General features: G+C 45.5%; 2 protein-coding genes across 2 annotated transcripts in view; one reads left to right on the top strand and one right to left on the bottom strand.

The window, feature by feature from the left end:
• LOC135904414 (centriolar and ciliogenesis-associated protein HYLS1-like) overlaps positions 1 to 21,608 on the bottom strand; it is a 116,409-nt gene that overhangs the window by 49,394 nt on the left and 45,407 nt on the right. The window lies entirely within an intron of this gene.
• Positions 392 to 15,210, top strand: LOC135904459 (uncharacterized). The gene is made up of 5 exons (XM_065435277.1): positions 392 to 667; positions 3,371 to 3,475; positions 7,321 to 7,400; positions 13,625 to 13,705; positions 15,100 to 15,210. Exons 1-4 carry the CDS (start codon positions 470 to 472, stop codon positions 13,680 to 13,682), a joined length of 441 nt encoding a protein of 146 aa, XP_065291349.1. The 5' UTR covers positions 392 to 469; the 3' UTR covers positions 13,683 to 13,705; positions 15,100 to 15,210.

Raw genomic sequence — 21,608 nt, 5'->3', positions numbered from 1 at the left:
ATATGCTTCACAGGAAATTCTCGATGGCGCAACTAAGAACCTTGCGGGAAGTTCGCCACGTACTTGAATCTTCAATGCTCATCATTGCTATCTTGCGAAGTAGGATGGTGTACGGAGCCTTTCGGCGTAATATTTTATTTTCTTTTATACTTGTTTGCAGGCCCTCTTGAGAACTGCTTCGTCTCAGAATTTGCTTCGTCTTAGAACAGTGACGCAACAGTTCACTTTTGATCGTCAGACCTTTCACTATACTCCAATCAGATGACGACGATTCGCGAGTTGTCGCAGCTGTCTTTTGAAACCATCGGCGAGGTAACAGATGGGTCGTTAAGTATCAAGCGACAAATTTACGGTGAAATCTGATGACGTCATCGATCGTTCCTCAGTAATAGAAGCACACGATCGCACGCCGTGTCTCGTGTTGTTGCAGTCCCGTCCACTTCGCAGCAGACTTCTGTCGACGCCGAATATGAGGCTCCTCCTCGTCTTTGCCGTCATTGCGCTGGTCGCGATCGTGTGCGCCACACTTTCGGACGCCAAGAAGCGAGAAAAGGAGGTGAAGAAATCCCAATTTCGTCGCTACATGCGCTTTGCGCGTCAGCTGGCCCTGAGATACCGGCTGTCTCCAAAGCACGCACTGCGCGTGACGAAAGTCACCAACGTTTTGGTAAGCGCAGATTATCACAACGGCTGCTACTGCTAGCCCCACTCACTGGTAGCAAGGCAATCGTTAGCAAAATTTTAATTGCCCTGTAGTAGGTTACGTCTCAATAGAAAAAAAATCTAAGCCGCCGTAATGTCCCTTGTAACCCAACAAGCAGTTATATGGATGTCAGAAAAATACTTCTGCATTTTCACGCCCATGTTACTATTATGGAAAATTTGCCTCTAAGGAGGTGCTCGTGTGCCTAAGCCTCAAATAATACTTTTCTCGAAAAAATCCATGCAAGACGGGCGTAGTAGGTGCAAATTAACAACACGTACACTTTCCAAAAATTGACACAGTCGTCATAACCCTTTAGAGGACGGTATCAGTATAGCGGAGCTTCCGCTAAAGCTTTCCTTCAGAAACACACTGAAATTTTTGGCGCGTGTCTGGAATAGTCCGTTCGTTCTCTTTTGTGACCAGGTGGCATGCGTGGCAACGTCAACGTATTTTTCCTTAGCTCAACTTTCCTTTTACCTCAACTTCTTCCTTAGCGACCCCTGTTTATTTATTTACTTATTTATTTATTGTAGCCTCACGACTTTACAGCATTGTAGAGGGAAGGGGCATAGAAAGAACACTTACAGATTAGATAAGGAGCACTTTACATAAAACAAAATAGCAAAAAGCGGCAAGAAAGATGAATGAAAAGTAACGGCATGTTGACATAAGGTACATGGAATGAAATGTCAAGTCAACAAGCACTGACACCAAGGACAACATAAGTGAAATTAATTGTGTGTAATGAGTGAAGTAAAAACGGTAAATTAATGGAAATGAAAGTGGATGAAAAAACAACTTGCCGCAGGTGGGGAACGATCCCACAACCTTCGCATTTCGCAAAGGTTATGGGATTGTTCTTCACCTGCGGCAAGTAGTTTTTTCATCCACTTTCATTTCCTTTAATTTACCTATTCATTACTTCATTTATTACACACAAGTAATTTTTCCTATGTTGTCCTTGGTGTCAGTGCTTGTTGGCTCTTTATGATATGACTAATAAATATCGGGCCCCTCGGTTAACGCCCTTTCTTCTCGTATGGAGTAAATGGTTACACATAGGTCATTGCGCTACGCATGCATACACGCCAAAGAAAAGAAAAGATGTAAAAACAAAAAGAAAACGACATCAAAAGGAACTGTGAAGCTCCTCGCGGAATCTTTCTGGGTTGGTAATACTCAGCAAAATTTTAAACTGCCTCAAGAAGACAGGAGACGAACAGAAACATAGACGCAGACACAACGCACAGACTTCCAACTGGCTCTATTCTGTGAAGGCAGGGAACTCATCAAGTTCTACAAAACAGAAAAACAAGGAACAATCATGATCAAATTTTGCACGAGGCAGTGACAAAAAAGTGGCCTTGGTATTTTTCGTCACTGCCTCGTGCACAATTTCAGCACGATTGTTCCTTCTTTTTCTGTTTTTAGAACCTTATAAATTCCCTGTTTTCACGAAATAAAGCCAGTTGGAAGTCTCCGCTTTGTGTGTGCGTCTATGTTTCTGTTCATGTCCTCTCTTCATCGCGCATATTAAAATTTTGCTGAAATAATGTACCGACTAGCCCGACAACATGCCCTACTTAATAATGCTGACGGTTGAGGTTGGCAGGTGGTTCCAGACACAGCTAGTTTTGGGTGTAAGTGAATGGGAATATGTTACCGTGTTTCCTCGACGAATATGAACTTTGCTATGGTGATCAAGGCGTGAAGATAAGAAAGGAGCTAGCTGCATCCAGCGCGATTTAAGTACTTGATTGGGATAATAGATCTTTTGAAAAAGGCAGAGGCGAGCTAATTTTTTGCACATGACAAAGGTAGGGAGACTAAAGCTATTTTTTATGGTAGTTGCACTGGATGTTCAATAATAGTTCGAAAGTATGAAACGTGCTGAAGGAATATGAACTGCTTCGAGCTCGTAGATAAGTGTTACCTGGCCCTGGTCCCATGCAGATGAAGCGTATTTTCCAGCATATAAAGGACGGAACTAAGTGATATATAGCTGTTTGTTTAATGATGGTGGCGCTAGGGGAAAATTACGTTTTATGTAACCAAGCATACGATTGGATTTGGATGTTCCAGAATCAATGTGATCAGCCCATGACAAAAAGTTAGTACTGTGTACACCAGGATACCTATAAGTTCAAACAAATATCGACACAGTTTCATGATGATGATAACTGTGTGAGCTATGCATCCCATCTCAAAGGTGGTGGTAACGCATACAACTAAGATCACATTTCTAGCTTCCTCGTGCAACTTTGCGTTTGAATTTATTGCACTAGAGGTCGATCGCCGTCGCCATCTGTCGGTAGAGACAGGTACCGATAGAAAATATTATTTATGAAAATGTGCTGGTGACTGTACTGATTCTATTACCTCTATATACATAAGCTGCGTTTAGTCAACAAACAGGAGCGCAGGCAAATAGAGCAGAAAATACGTTTATATTTTTTTTGCTACATTGAACAATTTGTAAACCAACTTTTGAAAGCTTGGTCTGTCATTCGTGCCTTCTGGGAAAATTCGCGCCACTAGAGCTCGCCGATATTGTTCCTCACGGATGTTGTTCCTCCTTGCTAACCGAGATAGTGACAGCAGCGCCACCGCATCTACATGGTGTCACGCTGCGAAGTCTGTCTATTGCGTATGTCTGCTTTTCAGTTGAAAGGCGACAGTGCCACCATTTATTTCCAAGCCGTGGACACCGTGTGCAAACCAGGAAAGCGAATTCCAACACGGCGGCGGTGTCCCGAGATAAGAGGCAAGGTAAGTGTTGCGATTTCGAATCGCATTTCCTTCCCATCCTATACGTCACTCTCGCAAAGAAATGCAGCGGAACGCATCTGTCGACGGTATTGCATTGAATCAGTATAGCTAGAAAACGTAATGCCACCGCCAAAACGCCTTGAGTATGAGGCGTGTATTGCAGAGGGATTCCTCTGTTGGTCGCCACCGCGAAACCTGAGCATGGCCCCCGAAATAAGTGGCGCGCCGGTGCATGCCCTTGGAAACGCGTCGAGCGACAGCCGGGCTCCACTCTCGCGCCTTTGCCTGGACACACTACGCCACTTAGCGGCGCTGTCGAGAAGTCCGCGCATGGCCTCCGAGACTAGATGAGTGGAGCTCTGGCGTGTTCGAAAGCTGAGAATTGTTCCCTCGCTTGGCCGCTCAGCGGCACATACTCAATGACCCAAGTTGGCGAGGGACTCATTGAAGAGCGGCACCTGCCCACTGCTTTCACGGCGCGGCTCGCTGAAGCGTTGGCGTGAAAGACTTTCATGGAAATGCAGCGCATACCCCGTGCATTTGTGAAGCAGCTAGCTAAAGCATCGGCCTTGTCCTTGAGGAACCTTTGTGAAGCGGGTTCGATTCTTCCCAGCACGGGATAAACATCACAGGCTTTCTAATGGCACCTTCGCTTGGTCGGAATCGCCCATCACGAAGACGGCTGGTCCGAAATGCAGCCGGACTCCTTTCCCGGTCTACCGCTGCCACTACACGCTACTTCCCACTGCACACGCTGCGTTGTCTATCGGCGACGCTGTAAAGTCCGCGCTCGGTGCGGCTTGGATTCCACCGAGCATCGAAGAAGCTAAAGCGGTATCTTTTTTTTTCATTACAGAGTGGCACATTCTCAGCAGCGATTACATAGTTACCGAACTTGGCGCCAGAGACGTTCATTGAAGAGCGGCACGCACCTCTCGTACAGTCCCAGTTGCCCAAGTTGGCATCAAACTGGTTCCACAAAAATGCGCACAAACCAACTGGCACATACACAATGAAAAATAAGCGTGAAAGAAATTAATCGCAGAGCGAGCGGTACATACTTAATCCCAGCAGGGACCCATGTCGACGTCAAAGAGGTTCGATGACGAGCGGTGCATAGGTACACAGTGCCACAAACCCAGTTATCCAAGTTGGAGCGACTGGTGGTTTCCGAACCCCGTTCCCTAGCAGTACAGCCCGGCACGCTACCCATTCGAACACAAGAAGTGAAATAGATTTCATACTCTGTGCCGACCCCAGCATAGTGCAGAATCACGGCCCTTTATCTAGCTAACACTTCTGTGTTAGCTAGAGTAAAGGCTCGTGATCATAGGTTAGTGAGGCCTAGGATAGCACTCAATTTGCTGACAAAAAAGGAAAATTAGGAAGCAAAACCCTAACCTAGATGAGTCAGGGTACTGACTAGCATCTACTGAAAAATGACAGCGAAACACGAGAGAAAAATATAGCAGAAAATTTCGCAGTACGCGCACACACGTACGCTGAAGCATTCAACATTCAGTCAGTCCCAAGCAGTCGCATGTAACCTGTCGGATCTCAATAGAGCGCTTTAGCTCGGTTGCTTCTATCTAAATACATGGGAAATCAGAAATCGTTTTCATCGGCAAGCACTGCACTAAATTTCATTAGGTCTGTTGCATTTAAGAGAAAAAAGTTAAAATCTAGCCACTATAAGAAGCAGATGTATTATTTAGGCTGTCGATCTTTTATAAAAATTGTTTAAAATTGCATATATTCAAATAACAACACTGTCACATTCACAGCTCTGTAACACAACAAGAAAAATGACATTATATTTATGTGAATGGCGTCTGATAGTATATGTAAAGCGTACAAAATTTATACATCATACATGGCTCTTCAATACAGCCCTATTATGTGAGTAGGGCTTTTGAAAAACCTTATAAACACGGTAACCAATTCACATAAGATATATAATAATAAATAACATTTGTCCCATTTGCATGTTCTAAAGGACGCAGTTTACAGAGCTGCGACATCTGCTTTCGGTACAGAATTATTTACGTATTTGTAAACTTCGTGCTTCTAATTCTTTTTTTAATTCACCAGCCTTGGGCAATTTCGGTAAGAACATTCAGACCATAAGTCAAAATTCCAGTTCCACCAGTCAGTAAAACTTAATTTTCTCTTTAAAATGGAACAAATTTTATTAAAATGGCCCAGGGGTTATATAAAAAAGCGCTTCTGCGTTTTACATGTATCTGAATACGCGGCATGGAAGTTGGGCCTGAATTAAAGCTTCCTCTTAATATTGGCATGTGCATTTGAACTTGTTCTTTTTTTATGGTAAATGTAGGAAAGGACATCGAAAGCCTACAAGAACACTAGCAAGCTTCAGAGCGCCCTCAAATAATTTTCTAAAACAGCTCTTCTGTGTACCAGTCTCGGTTTCGTTTCTCAGCAGGTACATGCGTCGTGACGTCATAACGCAAAAAAGAAAGTGGTCCAGCGGGAGCGACTTTCTGGCACCCGCCCGGTCGTCTGCTACTCTGCTACAACGGGTCTCGCAATGAATAGCAACGTAACGGGCAACCAAACCAGCCGCAACTAGTACCAAAACTTTACAATGTTCTGCAACTGCCTTCTGCGTCATGACATCATGGCGCATATACAACCTGGGAAACGAAACCGACACGTAGCAGAGCTAGCATATATATACAATATTACTTATGGCACTCAATTGCCAGTATTTTTTCTAGGGTGTCGAGGTCGAGGCACCTTTATTTAAAGCAATAACAAAATGAAAAGTACAATAATGCCATGCCAGTGCTCCTTTCAGAAAGGCAGCGGCGTTTTGTGGTTCTGTGTACCGCATGTAAACGAGGCCGCGGTCCAAGAACTTTTTTTCTTCTTGAAATGCCCGACGGTTAATTACCGAGCCTGGGTGAGAAGGGCAAGCGTTGGAGCATCGTATTGTAAATAGTATGTCACGCATACGCAATTCAAGCTCGGTTCTAAAAATTTATTTTGACCACCTTTAACATGCACCTAGTGCTTGGCATAAGTAAGCGTTTCCGCATACCGGCGCTTTCGGATTGTAACCTATATGTAGCAAGGAATCTAATCCGCAGTGTCGTGTACAGCACGAGACCATCATAGCCATTGATTCACCGCTGGGGGATACAAAACAGTGCTGTTGGTTTCAATGCATTACCTTCCTGTTATTAGCACAGGAAAACATTATTAAAACACAATGATTCGCGATAACATATGTCAAATGCCAAAACTACCAGCTTTATGCAGATGTGATTTGGAGGACAGGCCCTCACTGTGTGCGGGTGTCAAGCGTATGTTTCTCTTTTCTACGTTTAAATTAGCATGCGAGTAATCATTGGTGCAGTACGTATTACTGGGAAACTAAGACATTTAATTAATTTTTATACTTCACTTATGTAACCATGATCATGTTTTAGGCCAATGAAGGTTCACAATGAACCGTTGCGCGATTATCCCGGCATTCTAATGATGTCAAATTTACCTTTAAGGAACTCGCATAGACAGTGGCGCGAGATTTCCCTCTCTGTAGTATTCCATAACAGCAATACTATTTGTCCTGCACTAAGTTCGCGCTTTTCCTTCAGACTCGAAGGGCGATGTCACAGCGTCAAGTGCACGGTTTCTGTGTAATGGAATAGTGCCACGCTGGTTTTGAAGTGAACTCTTGCGCAGAATGTGTACGCGAATGTGTACACATGTACACATTCAGAATGTGTACAGAATGTAAACGAACGTTTTCCCTGTGCTAAGCGTGCGCGCCAATGCGCAGACGTACTCACTCGACCTGCACACAACTTGCTTCGCAGGAGCCAAATACGTGCTTCGGCAAGGTGAAGTTCCTCGGAGGCTCATTTCGGAGAGTCAAGTACGGGGAAACCAGCTGCCTGTAAGTCTGTGCTTTGCTACACACAAAACACTTCCTGTTAGTTCACCTCATGCGCGTGCATGTTACGCGGGGACACGTGGGACGAAAGACGACGACGCCTAGGTGCGCATTTCTTAAGCCGAAGCTTCCTTTGCGAATATGCCAGGAATTTGCTCCCCGTGACTGCTGTTCGGAGCTGTTGCTGTTTAGAAAATACGTTAAGGATACCGTGTCTCATTTGTGTTTTTTTTATCACGTGCACACAGTGCTAGTTTTCCGAAAAGCCTACTTATATCCAGTCCCGGTTGTACTTCATCTTTTAAACACAGCATCGAGTTAGTAAATGTAAGCCCGACCCGCCGTGGCAATGGTGTTGGGCCGCTAAGCACGAGGTCGCGGGATCGAATCCCCGCCATGGCGGCCGCGTTTCGACGGGGACGAAATGCGATAACACCCGTTTATTTACATTTAGGCGCACGTTAAAGAGCCCCAGATGGTCTAAATTAATCCGGAGTCACCCACTACGGTGTGCCTCATAATCATATGGTAGTTTTGGCACTGAAAAGCCAAAAAATTATTATAGGTAAGCCTGGGAACCATTATTTCCCTCTGAACACCCGTTGCCAATCCATACTTCTTGTGCTCCACACCATTTTATGCTAGAACAAGGACAATTTTTGTTACTTTTCACTTTGATTATCTCTTCATGCTTTCCTACGCATCCATTTCCCACTTTGAACTATAAGCGTGTCTAGCTCTCGATTCTTCTGTTACTTTTCTGTTTCCAACTCCGATTTAATTGCTTTCATTATATATATATATATATATATATATATATATATATATATAGTAAAAGCTCGTTAATTCGAACCGCAAGGGGAAGCCGCTTGAGTTCGAGTTAACGAAAGTTCGAACTAACGAAAGTGAAGGAAAGCAACAGTACACTGCGATTTGGAAGCAGTAGGGCATGTCAGAAAGTAATGGCGTTTGCTGCGGGCACACGCCATCTTCAAGTCGAAGCTCTGGGTCCGACTGTGCCCCACCACCGATGTCCACCGAAACGAACGTTAGCCGAGGCTTAACACCATCACAATGAATCGCGATGACCGATACCTCCTAATCTGAAAACAGAGGTGCACAACCGATGAAGACTGCCAAGGCAAAGACGCTGAACATGTGAAGGTGGCGAAGGCCCTGATTCGTTGGTTCTTGATTGCAAGCGCAGCTGCGACGTACTTGATTCGCTGTGCTTTGGCGCTGGCTGTGCCATCTCCGCACAACATTAGCAGCTGTACAAGATTTGTAAAGCCTCCGAGATTCGCAACGGGCAAGAAGTCTCGGAGGTTACGTAGAACGGAGAGGCGACAGCCGCCGCTGGCTTCTGGCTGACCCCGCGCAGGTTAGATTATTTTATGATTTTGCCTTCTCTCGCCGTTTTCTCCGTTTCGGAGGCAATACAGCCTTGTGTGTAGGCAGTAGGCGTGTTTCTCTGGCCGTGTGCCAGGCGAGCGTAGTTCGAATTATCCGTGAGGGAACGTTCTCGCGTTCGAATTAACGGACTTTTTTATACATAGACTTCTGTGGAGCTTGGCCGGACCAAATCGTACAGTTCGAATTATCCATAAATTCGAATCATTGAAGTTCGAATTAACGAGCTTTCACTGTATATGTACAGCAACCACAAAATTTTACGGACCGCAGGATCTCAAATAACATTCAATTTCCCAGCATCCTTCAGCAGTAGTCAGTAAAACCGAAAATCACAATGTTGTTCACATACACTGATAGAGGCTGTAAATGCTAATACTAGGTTAATACTAGTTTAATACTGCGTTGTGAGGCTGCGCATATATTCAGCTTTTTCCCAGATCTCATGTTCTGTAAAACTTTGTGGTTGACGGTACTCTCTGTAGGATTTATTTTTAAATCGTTAGGTAGGACTTGTTGTAGTTCTATGTCCATGACCTTCGTATACTAAATTTCCTTAGCTTGCCTCCGAATTTCTGGGTTTTTCTTGTTTCGTGTAGCAAAGCTGAACCATGACCTCGCCATTCGACGCTTTGTCGCTTCGCTTGAGGGCCATGCTGGCAGTGCCCAACAACTTTCATCTCCGGCAATGCTGCTTGAAAAAAATGTGGGATCATTTCTGAGCTTGCGCAAAAGTACAGCAGCAATTGTTCGTCTGGCTTCTTTCTGTTCGTCTGCCAGAGTGTGAGAAATGTTTTTGCAGCAACACTGCTAGCCTCTCGATGGTCGGCATTTTTCGTGTCCGTACGCGAGCAGAAATTAGCACCCTCAGCAATGGCTCATACCCCCTAACATAGAGTTTCTCACTACATTATACAGCAAAGTGAGACGGACATTCTTACATTCATTGGATTCACACATATGACGCACAGAACAGCATACGTCCCAATAAAAATAAACTCAAAACAAGCATCTATCATCATCACTAATGGCTCATACTCCCATAAGCAAGAAATTCAACGGCTGATACCACCGTGAGGTAGAGCCTACAAGCGCTCAACAAAGTGAAGCGACCAGTGCATACATTCCTTGAAATCACCCATACAACACACAGAGCAGAATACGTTTCAATAAAAAAAAACAAGCTCAGAACAAGCATCTGAACCACCAAGAAAGCATTGCACATCCCCTTCAGCAGTTGTAGTGGCGGTTGTGCAACAGCTTCGCTGGACGTCTACTTTCGCAGGGCCGGGATGGCGAGTCTCTTTGTTTCTTTCTTTTTTTTGCACACAGTTTCAGTTTCCCCCAAACATTGAGTAATAGCCGGAGGCACAAATCCCTATTGAGTTACAGATATGCGCACAGTAACATGGCCATTTTCTTGCAGTAACTGTCTCACACGTTCCACCTTGGCAACGGTACGCGGCGTTGACGGATGGCCGACTCTTCTATCCCCGTGCCCCGAATTTCTTATCTCCCAAAACATTCGGTGCCATTGAAAGGCACTTCTAGATATTATTTCGCCACCATAAACTTGTGTAATCAAGTTCCATGTCCTATTAAAGGCTTTCCTCAGCCTAACGCTGAACTTATTAACTCTCGGCTCGTAATTCGTGCCCATCGCGCCACTCATGCAACGTCAAACTAAATGCTCCAACAACTCAAAACACTGGGTTGCTAAACACGGCTCCGCCGTGTTGAGCAACTCATGTTTACGTGGAAACCTTTCCAATGCTAAGTGTACTCTGAGAACATACAAAGCGATTTAATAACAGCGTTTTCTTGAGCTTCAATGGATTATTGACATGGGGCACACCTTCCAGAACAAACTACATGAAATTGATAGCCTTACGAAAAAAAGAGTTATTCGCCTATACGCAAATTACTGTGGCTATTTTTCACAACTAAGAACATCGCCACTATTCCAAAAATATGACATGCTGCGCGCGGACATGATGTACTAAACGCAACTTCTTCTAAAAATTCGAAAGAAAAACCCAGGCGCACAATGCAGTGAACGTAACCTTCCGGGACACTTCTTGCGACAGAGCACAGAACACACACAAACCCAAAGACGGGAAACATACAATCGTCTGGCGGTGCACAAAAATAATGAACTGACACAGTGAATCGGTATCCTTGAACACTTTTTTAAAGACATTTAAAGAAGAAGTAAGAGAATGGTTAAATAGGAAAGACATATACATTATAATTAAATAAGTCAGTTTATTGAATAATGTTTCTGCCACGACACATTTTTTTTCAGTATCCACACATCATTTCATGCAACATTTTTTGCATTTTCGTGTTTATTGTATTAGTACATTTACATTTCAATGCATCCATGTCCTATTTCCAATCTTCATTGTATTTTGCATTATTTTAGCACCTAATTAGGATGTGGACTTTTTAAAATTTTTTGTTCGCATGCTGTTGCTTCATATTGCTCTATAAATTCGATAACGTTTACCTTTACAAAAAATTTATTTGTACAAATCCAGAACATCATTACAATCTGAAATGTTTGTTTGTACTTAGCCGTGCTGCACAGTGCTTTATAAGTTTGAAGGTGTTTGAATACGATGACAATATATGTTGTTTCTATAATTTGTTCGCAGTAATCAAGTGTGTTGTAACTTGCATAATTGTGCATACGTGTGTATACTGCTGTCAAACCTATCGGTTACGGGGGCTGAGACCTTAGTCAGGCTTTAGGCCTTTAGTCTCAGCCTACCCTCGTTTGAATGAAAAAATTCAATTCAATTAGGTGATATGGAAAAATAAATCAGAAATCAATCGTGAATCTTCTCCGAAAACTTTGCCTGCAAATTATTTCAGTGTACCCCCCAGATACATAGCGAAACTATTTCATTATTTCTGATGAGAGATTTGATGTGGTTCTGAAAATTTTTTTAGACCACTGTTAATTTGCTTACGCATTTCGCAGAGCCGGCGATTGTTCAAGCTTTTTATTTTCTTTTTCTGAACAAAAATCTAGATTTCGATTAGAGCTGTGGCACCTCCTCATTGGTAGTCTGTGTAAATGCCTGCGTATACGTCATATTCACGTCTTTTTAGAGCGCAGCTCTTTGGCGTCCGTTCCTGGGTTTCGCGTCGTCGTCGGCGTCGTCGTCGGCGTTGTCGTCGGCGTTGTCGGCGTTGTCGGCGTTGTCGTCGGCCTCGTAACCAGCTCGCCGACGAATCTGCTGCTCCGCCGCCGCGCATGCGCGCTGTCGGCTCTCCGGGCGAGGGAGGATGATGGAAGGGAGGAGGAGAGACTGTGGAGGAGGGCTGGCTACACAAATGGCTCTTTGGCGTCCGTTCCTGGGTTTCGCGTCGTCGTCGGCCTCGTAACCAGCTCGCCGACGAATCTGCTCCGCCGCCGCGCATGCGCGCTGTCGGCTCTCCGGGCGAGGGAGGATGATGGAAGGGAGGAGGAGAGACTGTGGAGGAGGGCTGGCTACACAAATGGCTCTTTGGCGTCCGTTCCTGGGTTTCGCGTCGGCGTTGTCGTCGGCCTCGTAACCAGCTCCGCCTCCCTTTCATCCCCCCAGCGCTAGCAGCGACCGACTGATACCGCTTTCTTGAGTCCGCTACCGCACTCACGAAAGACGTCGTGCACTTCCTGCAACTCGCATTAACCATCCATCGATCCACACCGATGTTAGTAGTGGGGGACTTTAATGTTGACATAAAGACAAACAGCAATTTCCTAACACTTATGCGGGAGAACATCCCGTTCCTCTCGCTCGTAACGCGTCCCACGGCTGTGACAACCTCGCGAGGCACTTGTATAGATCTCGTCTTTGAGAATCAAGCATTGGTGTACCAAGTCGAACATATATCAGTCTATTTCTCCGACCACAAAGCTTCCTTCATGACTGTCAAGAACTGTTAGTGCAGTCTTTGTTAAAGGAATACGTGTGAAAAATAAAAAAAATTCTGTGATAGCGCATACATGTGTTGCTCGATTTCTTTGCCTCAATCTATCGAAAAGGTGAAACAGCTTATTTACTGCGCTCAAATTTCGCATTAGGAAGTGACGTAATCGTCGGTAATTTTTTTAATGAAATGAATAACTGAATAAATCAAACTGTATTGCAATCTTCCACAAGGCAGAAATCAATGAAAGGCGAAGTGATAAAGGTTGTATTTTGAGTTTGCCTGTAGCCCCACGCATAAATTTGACACGAGAGCTGTCAGACACAAGATTGCAATGTTTCAATCACAACAGAAAGAATATTGATAGACAAAAATGACAAACTTCCTTTCAGATAAAGCGCAAAATCTACAGCATAGCATTTAGAAAGTGCGCCTTAAACTCAGCAATTCTTATTGGACATACGCTGAGTTTGCTAGTATTTATCCAAGAGGATAGACCTATAAAGCGTGTGCGCCATCATTGCTTCGGTTACGAGTGACTGCCCATTCCTCTGCACTTGTTAAATATCTCTATCTGCAGGCATGGCAAATTTTTTTTAAATAAATATATAGAGTTAGTGAAATAGCAATTATGACGTCTATTATAATTCATACAGCAGCAATAAAAAATGGGGAAAAAATGTCACAACTTCAGAAATTTCTTGTACGCATATATAATAAACATAAGAAGTATTGCAGCCCATACGGGCTGCAATACTTCTTATATTTACACAGCACGACCGAGCCTGAGAATAACTTCTTGAGCATTATCGTGAATGCCAGCTATTTTTTCTCCACCCTAACCTTTCTTCGTTGCTCTTTGTTTCTCGAATCGGTGCCTGCCTGTCCTGCAAAAGACGCATCGACCTTGACGTTTCATTCGAAAAACCAAACACTTCACCTTCAAGGCAGTGATGAGACACACCGGGTGCTGAAAGGTAGGTAATCTAAACATTTACATCCTACAAAACAGAGCAGCGTTCTTGGTTAACCTCTCTTACCGGCACAGGTCGGCGCACTCACTCACGAGTCGATTCACCCAGACTAACGCAGACTGCGACTATAGCTCGCTAGTCTGAGTCTGAGTGAGCCCGGCTGAGGAGAACTTTAGTGAGTCTGAGTCCGAGTGATTTCTAAGCAAAAAAATGAGAAAGAACCAATCTCACGATGAACGTTGACTTTACGCGATTAGCATTGAAGCAAAGTAGCGACATACCATATTACAACCACAAAGACGCTTCATGCATAGGGCCTGTATGCAGCCGGGTTGCTATCTCGCGTTTACCTCGGAACACGCTGAGTCATTCAGCGGCGGTGCTGCAAATCCCGCACGTGGCACTTGTGCGAGAGAAGTTTGTCCAGATACAAATGACGTGGGCTTGATTCCGCCCAAGCGCTCGAAAAATCTTAAATGATTCCTCCATCAGAAAAGCGATACATACTAAGTGACACATAGTTACTCAAGTTGGCATTAGAAAGGCTCATTGAAGAGCTGCACATATCCAGTACCATGTACCCGGTGATCGAAGTTGGCCCCAAGGAGTTTCATTAAAGAACGGCACATAAGGAGTGGCGCACGCCAAGTAACACAAATTGGCGTGTAGGTAAACTAATGGCGTGTAGGTAACTAAGCTTGAGTGGGAGAAAGCTGGGTTATCGTATCGGCAGCAGCTTTGTGGCATCAACATAAAACGCCACCAATCCTCGTTTATGAAAGAAAGTAGGCGCCACGCTGGCTTAAGTGATATGGCGTTGCGCTGCTGAGCTGTATCTGGGTAGCGGATTCGATCCCGCGCCACTTCCGCGGCGGCCGCATTTCAGTAGAGGCAGTATGCAAAAACCATCCTTGCTTAGATTCAGGGGCGCGTTAAAGAAGCCCTGGTGGTCAGAATTATTCGCGAGTCCCCCACTGCGGCGTGTCTCATAATCATATCGCGGTTTCGGCACGTAAAATCTCATAATTTAAATTAAGCTGACGTGTGCGTCCAATTCGTCCAGTAGACCTGTAAGCGTCCACACGAATGATGTTGTTATATGAGTAATGTTAGCGCAGTTGAAAATTTTACTTTCGTGAGCTCGTTCGTAAGAAACAGTCCATCTTTGGCGATCGACGCGAAAATCGCTTAGGAGATTACCGTGCATAACTATGTGACGACCACTGTGATAAAGTCGTATGTGTGGCTATTATTGAATGAAAGTGCCAGATGCCCCCCCCCCCTTCCACCAACGCTCTGTCTCTCTCTATCCCCTCCACAACTTTTAAGCAGTTCATAAAAAAAGTTCGCTTGTCCATGGTGCTCAAGGAGTGACTTCATTTTTTTTTTTCTTGCAGCCCCATGCAAAGAGTAAAGTCGTCGTTATCACCACCGTGTAGGGCCAATCGTCAGCCCTGTGCAAGCTTTGTCGCTGTAGTGGGAATAAATTCCTGTCTTTCTGTACGGAATTGCGCTGCCTCTTTCGGAATATCTGCACAGTGGTGCTGGGATCACAACGAGTGCTGACGCCTTGACATGCCGAATATACGCTTGCTGGCACTGTATCACGAGAAAAAAGCATTTTTTCCAGGACAACAGTAAATAGGGACAGCTCGCGCTATTTAATCACAACACCTTGAAAAACGGGCTGTCAGAGGCCTCAGAGTGACATTTCCTGGTACTGCCCTGCTCGTTTCTCCCCGTGACCCGCTTTTTCACACTTACATTAATATACTAGGGACACAATTGCTATACTAGGCACCTTAACCAGCTAATATGACGCACCATCTCTATATTTAACTTTTTTCGTTACTTCTTTAACTGTTGTAAAACATGATCAGAGAACAACTTTCAGCGGGCAAGAAATAAAAGTGGAACACAAAATAAGAAGAAAAATGATAAAAACACGAAATAGTGACTGCAGAACTTCCGGCGGGCACACAGTACAGTATGTGACAGCACGTGTTAATAATATGCCCTTGTACAGCATAAAAGTAATAACAAAATCAGAACAATTCGCTCACGGGCCACTTGGTACATCCTGAATTGTACAAAGTTTCCGCAGGACAATAAAAGAGAAGAAAGGAACGCAGAAGCGACATGAACTGGCGCTGACTTCCAACTATTTATTTGAAAAAAACAAAAGAAACTACTTTTATACATGCGACCGTGTTACTACAAACGGAAAGTTTTAAAGGTGACCAAAAATACTGCATTTCTTTATCAAACTAGGAGCACTTACACAGATAACACCAGTTTCCCTCATGTGCGCGGCCTCTGTTATCTCCCTTTTGTTTTTGTTTTTGCATTCTTAAGGAAAGTCGTGTGATCTCAGTGTCGATTGAATGCACACCTGCTGCAGGGATCTGCAAGATGTCCGCCACATTCGGTATTTCTTTTTTTCTTCTTTTAGGTAATGCTCGCCGTGCCCTCACACTGTAGCATCGGCCCCTCTGGCCGATGTACACTCGACCCTAACTTAGTGAAATCGTGTACACCATGTGCGTTACATAGTGTAACCATGATCATGCTTCTTTGCTAACAATTTCTTCTCCTTGGGCAGCAAAGCGCTGATTTGTGCTAACTTGCATGGAGCAGAAAACACAACTGTGACTTCATAGCTGTTAGCCATCTTAAGATTCCAGGGTATTCCTACATCATGCAGGGTATTCCCTACATCTTAAGATGTAGGGAATACCCTGCAGTCAATGTGTATCCTTTCCCATTTTTGGCCTGGGTCCTTCTTCAGGTCCGGTAATATTGATTCGCATACAGCACTGATAATAGGTGAAGGAAATCCGGGAGCACCTAGGCGTTCTACCTGATTATTTAAACTTTCTGAGGTGGTGTGGCAGCAGTTCTTTTTTTTTCTTTTTTTGCTAGGTAAGCTTTCGCAACTTACATTGCGAAACCCCTTTTAACAAGTTTAGTTAAATCATTCCCTACGGGTCTTTCCCGCAGGTCATTCCCTGTAAACACAAAATTTCATACAATCTTAAGAGGAAGCTTTAGCTCGGGTGTTCCTATCTAAATACATTTAAAAGGATAATTCGTTTTCTCGGCAACCCAATATGGACAGTCGTCTAACTTCACCATTGCCCTCGTTGATCACAACGGACAGATAATGAATGCGGCTTCCCTGAAGTGCTCAACACCAACCAGAGCGGAGCAGGTCGCAGTTGCTATAGCACTCCTAGACAACAGCAGATCACAAATCTTCACTGATTCGAGATCGGCCGTCAGGGCTTTCGCTTCAGGATCCATCGCTGAGGAGGCTCACAAGATTCTCAAGAACAAGATAATCTCTCCGCACACCATCACGTGGTTTCCGGCTCACCTAGACCCCCAGCTTGACTCGTTTCCCAATCTTAATGACATTGCCCACTCCCAAGAGCGCGCACTAACCCACCGCGCGGGAGCAAGATTGAGCTCAGACTCTGGGGTTCTCGAGTTTCGGGACACTCTCACTACTTTCAGCGAAATTACTACGCACTATCACCTGGGTAGGAGGACTTATCCTCCCCCTCACTGCAAACTGGCTAGACCTCTGGCGTCCACTTTACGCATGCTTCAGACGCAGTGCTATCCGAACCTGGCCCTTTTCCACACGATCACTCCAGAGGCTTTCAGCTCTACTTGCCCCGACTGTGGGGCTGTTAGCAATCTCGCACACATGCTCTGGCGATGCCCCTCGTTACAGGGACCCAATCGCACCACAGAAAAAGAATGGAGCTCTGCCATCCGGAGCTCAGAATATGCACGTCAAACTTGGGCTGTCCAGAGAGCCCACGATGCGGCGGTTAGGCTCGGCCTACCAGTCCCCACGTGGGAGCGGCCCGCAGCTCTGCCCTAGGGCAAAGCGTCTCAGGACCTTGCTATTAAAGTTCTTTGTCTGTCTGTCTGTCTCGGCAACCACTGCACCAAATTGGACGAGGTTTACTAAATGTTAAAGAAAAAGGTAAAATTGAATGACTGTTGGTTTCGGATTCTTTATTTGGGCTGTCAATTCTTTTATTAAAAATTGGCACATTGGCACGACACATGTAATGGAGTGATCCGCGGAATCAACGTGGACATCAGTGACGCAGAACTGACGGAGATGATCGTCAACCGGAGAAACCCCGGCGCTCTGGGGGTTCGAAGAATCAAGAAGACAACAACAGTGATCGTGTTGTTCGATGGACACAAGGTCACCCTAAACGTCGTATGTGATGGTGTTCGCTACCCTTGTTCCTTGTATCGAAGACAAGTAGACGTTTGTTATGCGTGTGGAGAACTGGGCCACAGGTCCGAAGTTTGCCCGAAGGGCGAAGACCAGAAAAAATGCCGCGGATGTGGCATGCTCACACCATCAGAGGATCATCAAAGTGATCCCAAGTGCGCCATCTGTGGTGGGGCACACCAAGCGGCAGACCGCAAGTGCAAACAGCGCTTCCAGGTGCCATACATCGTGCGCCAAAGACGGCGGCGCCGCAGGCGAGCACAGCACGCGCAGCGGGCGGCAGGACCACGTGGCTTCGACACAGCTAGCGGCGGAGAAGCAATGGCGGGAGAGAAACCCTTCTACTCCCCCCACCGCAACATATCGGCATCGAGAGGACGCTCCCGATCCCGATCCAGAGGGCGATCCAGCAGATCGCGCTCTCGCTCCAGAGAGCGCGACAATAGCAGCAGACGCTCCCTTTCGAGAGGACGATCGGGTTCCAGGGTCCGAATCCAGGAACCAATGTCCTGGGCAGAAAATGCCAGGATGAGCATCTCAAGCGGCAAAAAGGTAAGACAGGGCATCTCGCCGGAGCATAAAAGAGAGCAATCTGAGATTTTAATGCTTAAGAAGGAAAATGCAGAGCTAAAAGAGGCACTACGAACGTTGAGGGCTGAGTTCGAGCTCTTCCCGAGTCCCCCGCTCAGGACCCTAAGCCAGAACCAAACATACACGCGTCTTTGAAGGTAATTGAGGAATCGCTCACGCAGATGAGAGAGGCCTTAGCTATTCAATCTAGCACTGTCGAGCATATGGACAGTAACATCTCCCACCTAACACGTAGAGTTGGCATCCTCGAGTCTAAAATGAAAATGATAGACGCTAGCAAAATCAAAAGCATCTCCACTGGCACCACTGCAAAAGCTAAGAAAGTACAGCAGGATCCCGATAACACGAGTCCCCTGCAGGCTCTGCTAGCTCAATAGAAATCAAAATGGCGGGACAAACCGGAAACCTAATTATCTGGCAGTGGAATTGCGCCAGCTTCTTAAGGCGCAAGGCTGCTCTATAGCAGCTCATCAAAGCACAAGCGATAATGCCGCACGTCCTGCTCTTGCAAGAAACACTTAGTGAGAAGGTTAATTTATCGGGCTACCGTTCGGTTAGTCAAAAAGGAGAAAATGGCAGAGGTATCGCCACATTCGTCAGGAAAGACACCTCTTTTCAGGAGCATGAAGTCAAAATTTGTAACTCGGATAAGAAATCCGGTCTCGAGGCACAGTTAATTGAAATCATCCCCCACGGAAAAATTCGACGAAACATTTTCATTCTCAACCTGTACAGCTCTCCTTCCGCTCATAAGCATAATCTCCGCTCACTACTAAATAGGGTCGCAACCACTGCGAAATCGCAGCCCTAAATATTCGCAGGAGATTTCAACGCTCCCCACCCGGCTTGGGTTATGCAACACGAACAAAGAAAGGAGCCAACCTAGTTGCAGCGAGTACAGACCTAAACCTGACACTGGTCTCGGACCCACGTTTCCCCACGAGGCTGGGAAACTCGGTCGCCAGAGACACGACCCCTGATCTCAGCTTCACTAGAAATGCTGTGGCCACGTGGTCCAACTTACAGGAGAACTTGGGGAGCGACCACTACATAATAGAACTCAGGATGGAAATAATAGCAGCTCCTCCCAAAACCTATAAATATACAGACTGGGACCTCTTTAGGAAAATAAGAGGTGAAGATGAGGCAGTATACGACACGTTCAGTGAACTGCTTGTACAGATACAAATGGATGTCGAGAAGGCCACCAAGGAAATAGTTACGGATTTTGATGCCCCAGGGATGGATGCAAGGTTAGCGCATCTCTTGGCTTCCAGGATTCTTTCCAGGCTTTTCCAGGCTTCCAGGACTCTCTGTCTTCCATCTCTCTCCTCGAGAGATGGAAGACACAAAGCCTCAATCGCAGGCTACGGAAAAAGATCGCGGAGCTCAATAAACTCATTGAGGAGCATTGCTCAGAACTTTATAAACAGCAATGGAGAGACGCCTGCTCGGCAGCGGATGGAAAAATGCGCAAAGGAGGCAAATGGACCCTCTTCAAACATCTCTCAGACGATGGACAATCCAAATGTAATCAGAGACTAGTCATAGACCGATTAATTAATAAGGAAAAAATGGAAGGCGTCTCAGAGGCCTCCATATTTCGGAAACTAGCGAACAAATACCTTCCCATTGGCCAAAGCCCAGGTTCTCCCCTCCCTCAGTATGAGGGCGCACCTGCCCCAGAGCTGGACGTCCCCTTTTCGGAAGCTGAGATCAGGGAAGTGCTGCACAATTTAAACGGAAGGTCTGCCCCAGGCCCCGACGGAGTTACAAACCGGCTCTTAAGAAATTTGGACGACAAAGCAATTCAAGCTTTAGTGAAGGAGATAAATGAGGTATGGGAGGAAGGCGTTGTACCGGAGAGTTGGAAGAAGGCCACAGTGGTCTTAATCCCCAAGCCAGGTAAATCACCCAGCTTGGAGAACCTGCGTCCTATCTCCCTTACTTCTTGCATTAGCAAAGTAGCGGAACATGCAGTGCATAACAGGATATCGAGACATATTGAGCACAACGAACTATTCCCGTACAATATGGTTGGTTTCAGGCCCTTGCTTTCAACGCAGGATGTCATGCTCCTGCTCAAAACACAGATAATCGACTCTCAAAGCAAAGATGTAAAAGGCGTTCTCGCACTGGATCTATCCAAGGCATTCGATACGATTGCACATGACTATATCCTTCAGGAGATATCGGCCTTGAACTTAGAAGTTAAATTCTTATCCTTCGTTGCATCCTTCCTCGAGAGCAGGACGGCGGCCATAAAGTTGAGGCAATCAGTCTCGGAATACTTCACACTCGGAAACAGGGGTACTCCCCAAGGGGCAGTTATCTCACCCCTTCTGTTTAATATAGCAATGCGCAAGTTGTCGGAAAGCCTTGCAGCAATTCCTTACGTAGGTCATGCATTATATGCTGACGATATTACAATCTGGTGTCCTGGAGGATCGGAGGCTACGGTCGAACAAGCTCTACAGGAGGCTCTGGATGTTACAGTCTTTCTTGAAAGGTACGGGACTGGCACTCTCGCCTGGAAAGTCGGAACTCCTGCTGTACAGACAGGCTAGACGAGGTGCTAGGGGACTCACCCCACTCGATCAGGTGCCAATTAGCGTTTGTACCAGAGATGGGCACACCATCCCGAGAGTAGACTCTATCAAAATACTAGGGCTTTCAATAAACTCAAAGGGATGCAACGCTAAGACTATAGCCCAACTCACCACGAAAACTGAAAACATTATTAGATTAATCATGAGAGTGTCCAACAAGAAAGGTGGCATAGGCGAGGATATACTCCTTAGGGCTCACCATGCTTTCCTCATCAGCCATGTCATTTACATAGTCGCAGCCCTCAAGTGGACGAAAACAGAAATGGATAAATTAGACACGCTTATGCGCAAAAGTATCAAAAAGGTGATCGGCGTGCCAATCACGGCTAGCACAGAGAAACTCATGACATTGGGAGTACACAACACAACTTCGGAATTAATAGAAGCACAAAGATCAGCACAAATTAGATTATCAAACTCCAAAGCAGGCAGAAGACTTCTGGAT

This window comes from Dermacentor albipictus, chromosome 7 (assembly GCF_038994185.2).
Source record: "Dermacentor albipictus isolate Rhodes 1998 colony chromosome 7, USDA_Dalb.pri_finalv2, whole genome shotgun sequence".
NCBI lineage: Eukaryota > Metazoa > Arthropoda > Arachnida > Ixodida > Ixodidae > Dermacentor > Dermacentor albipictus.
This window is presented reverse-complemented; position numbering and strand designations above follow the sequence as displayed.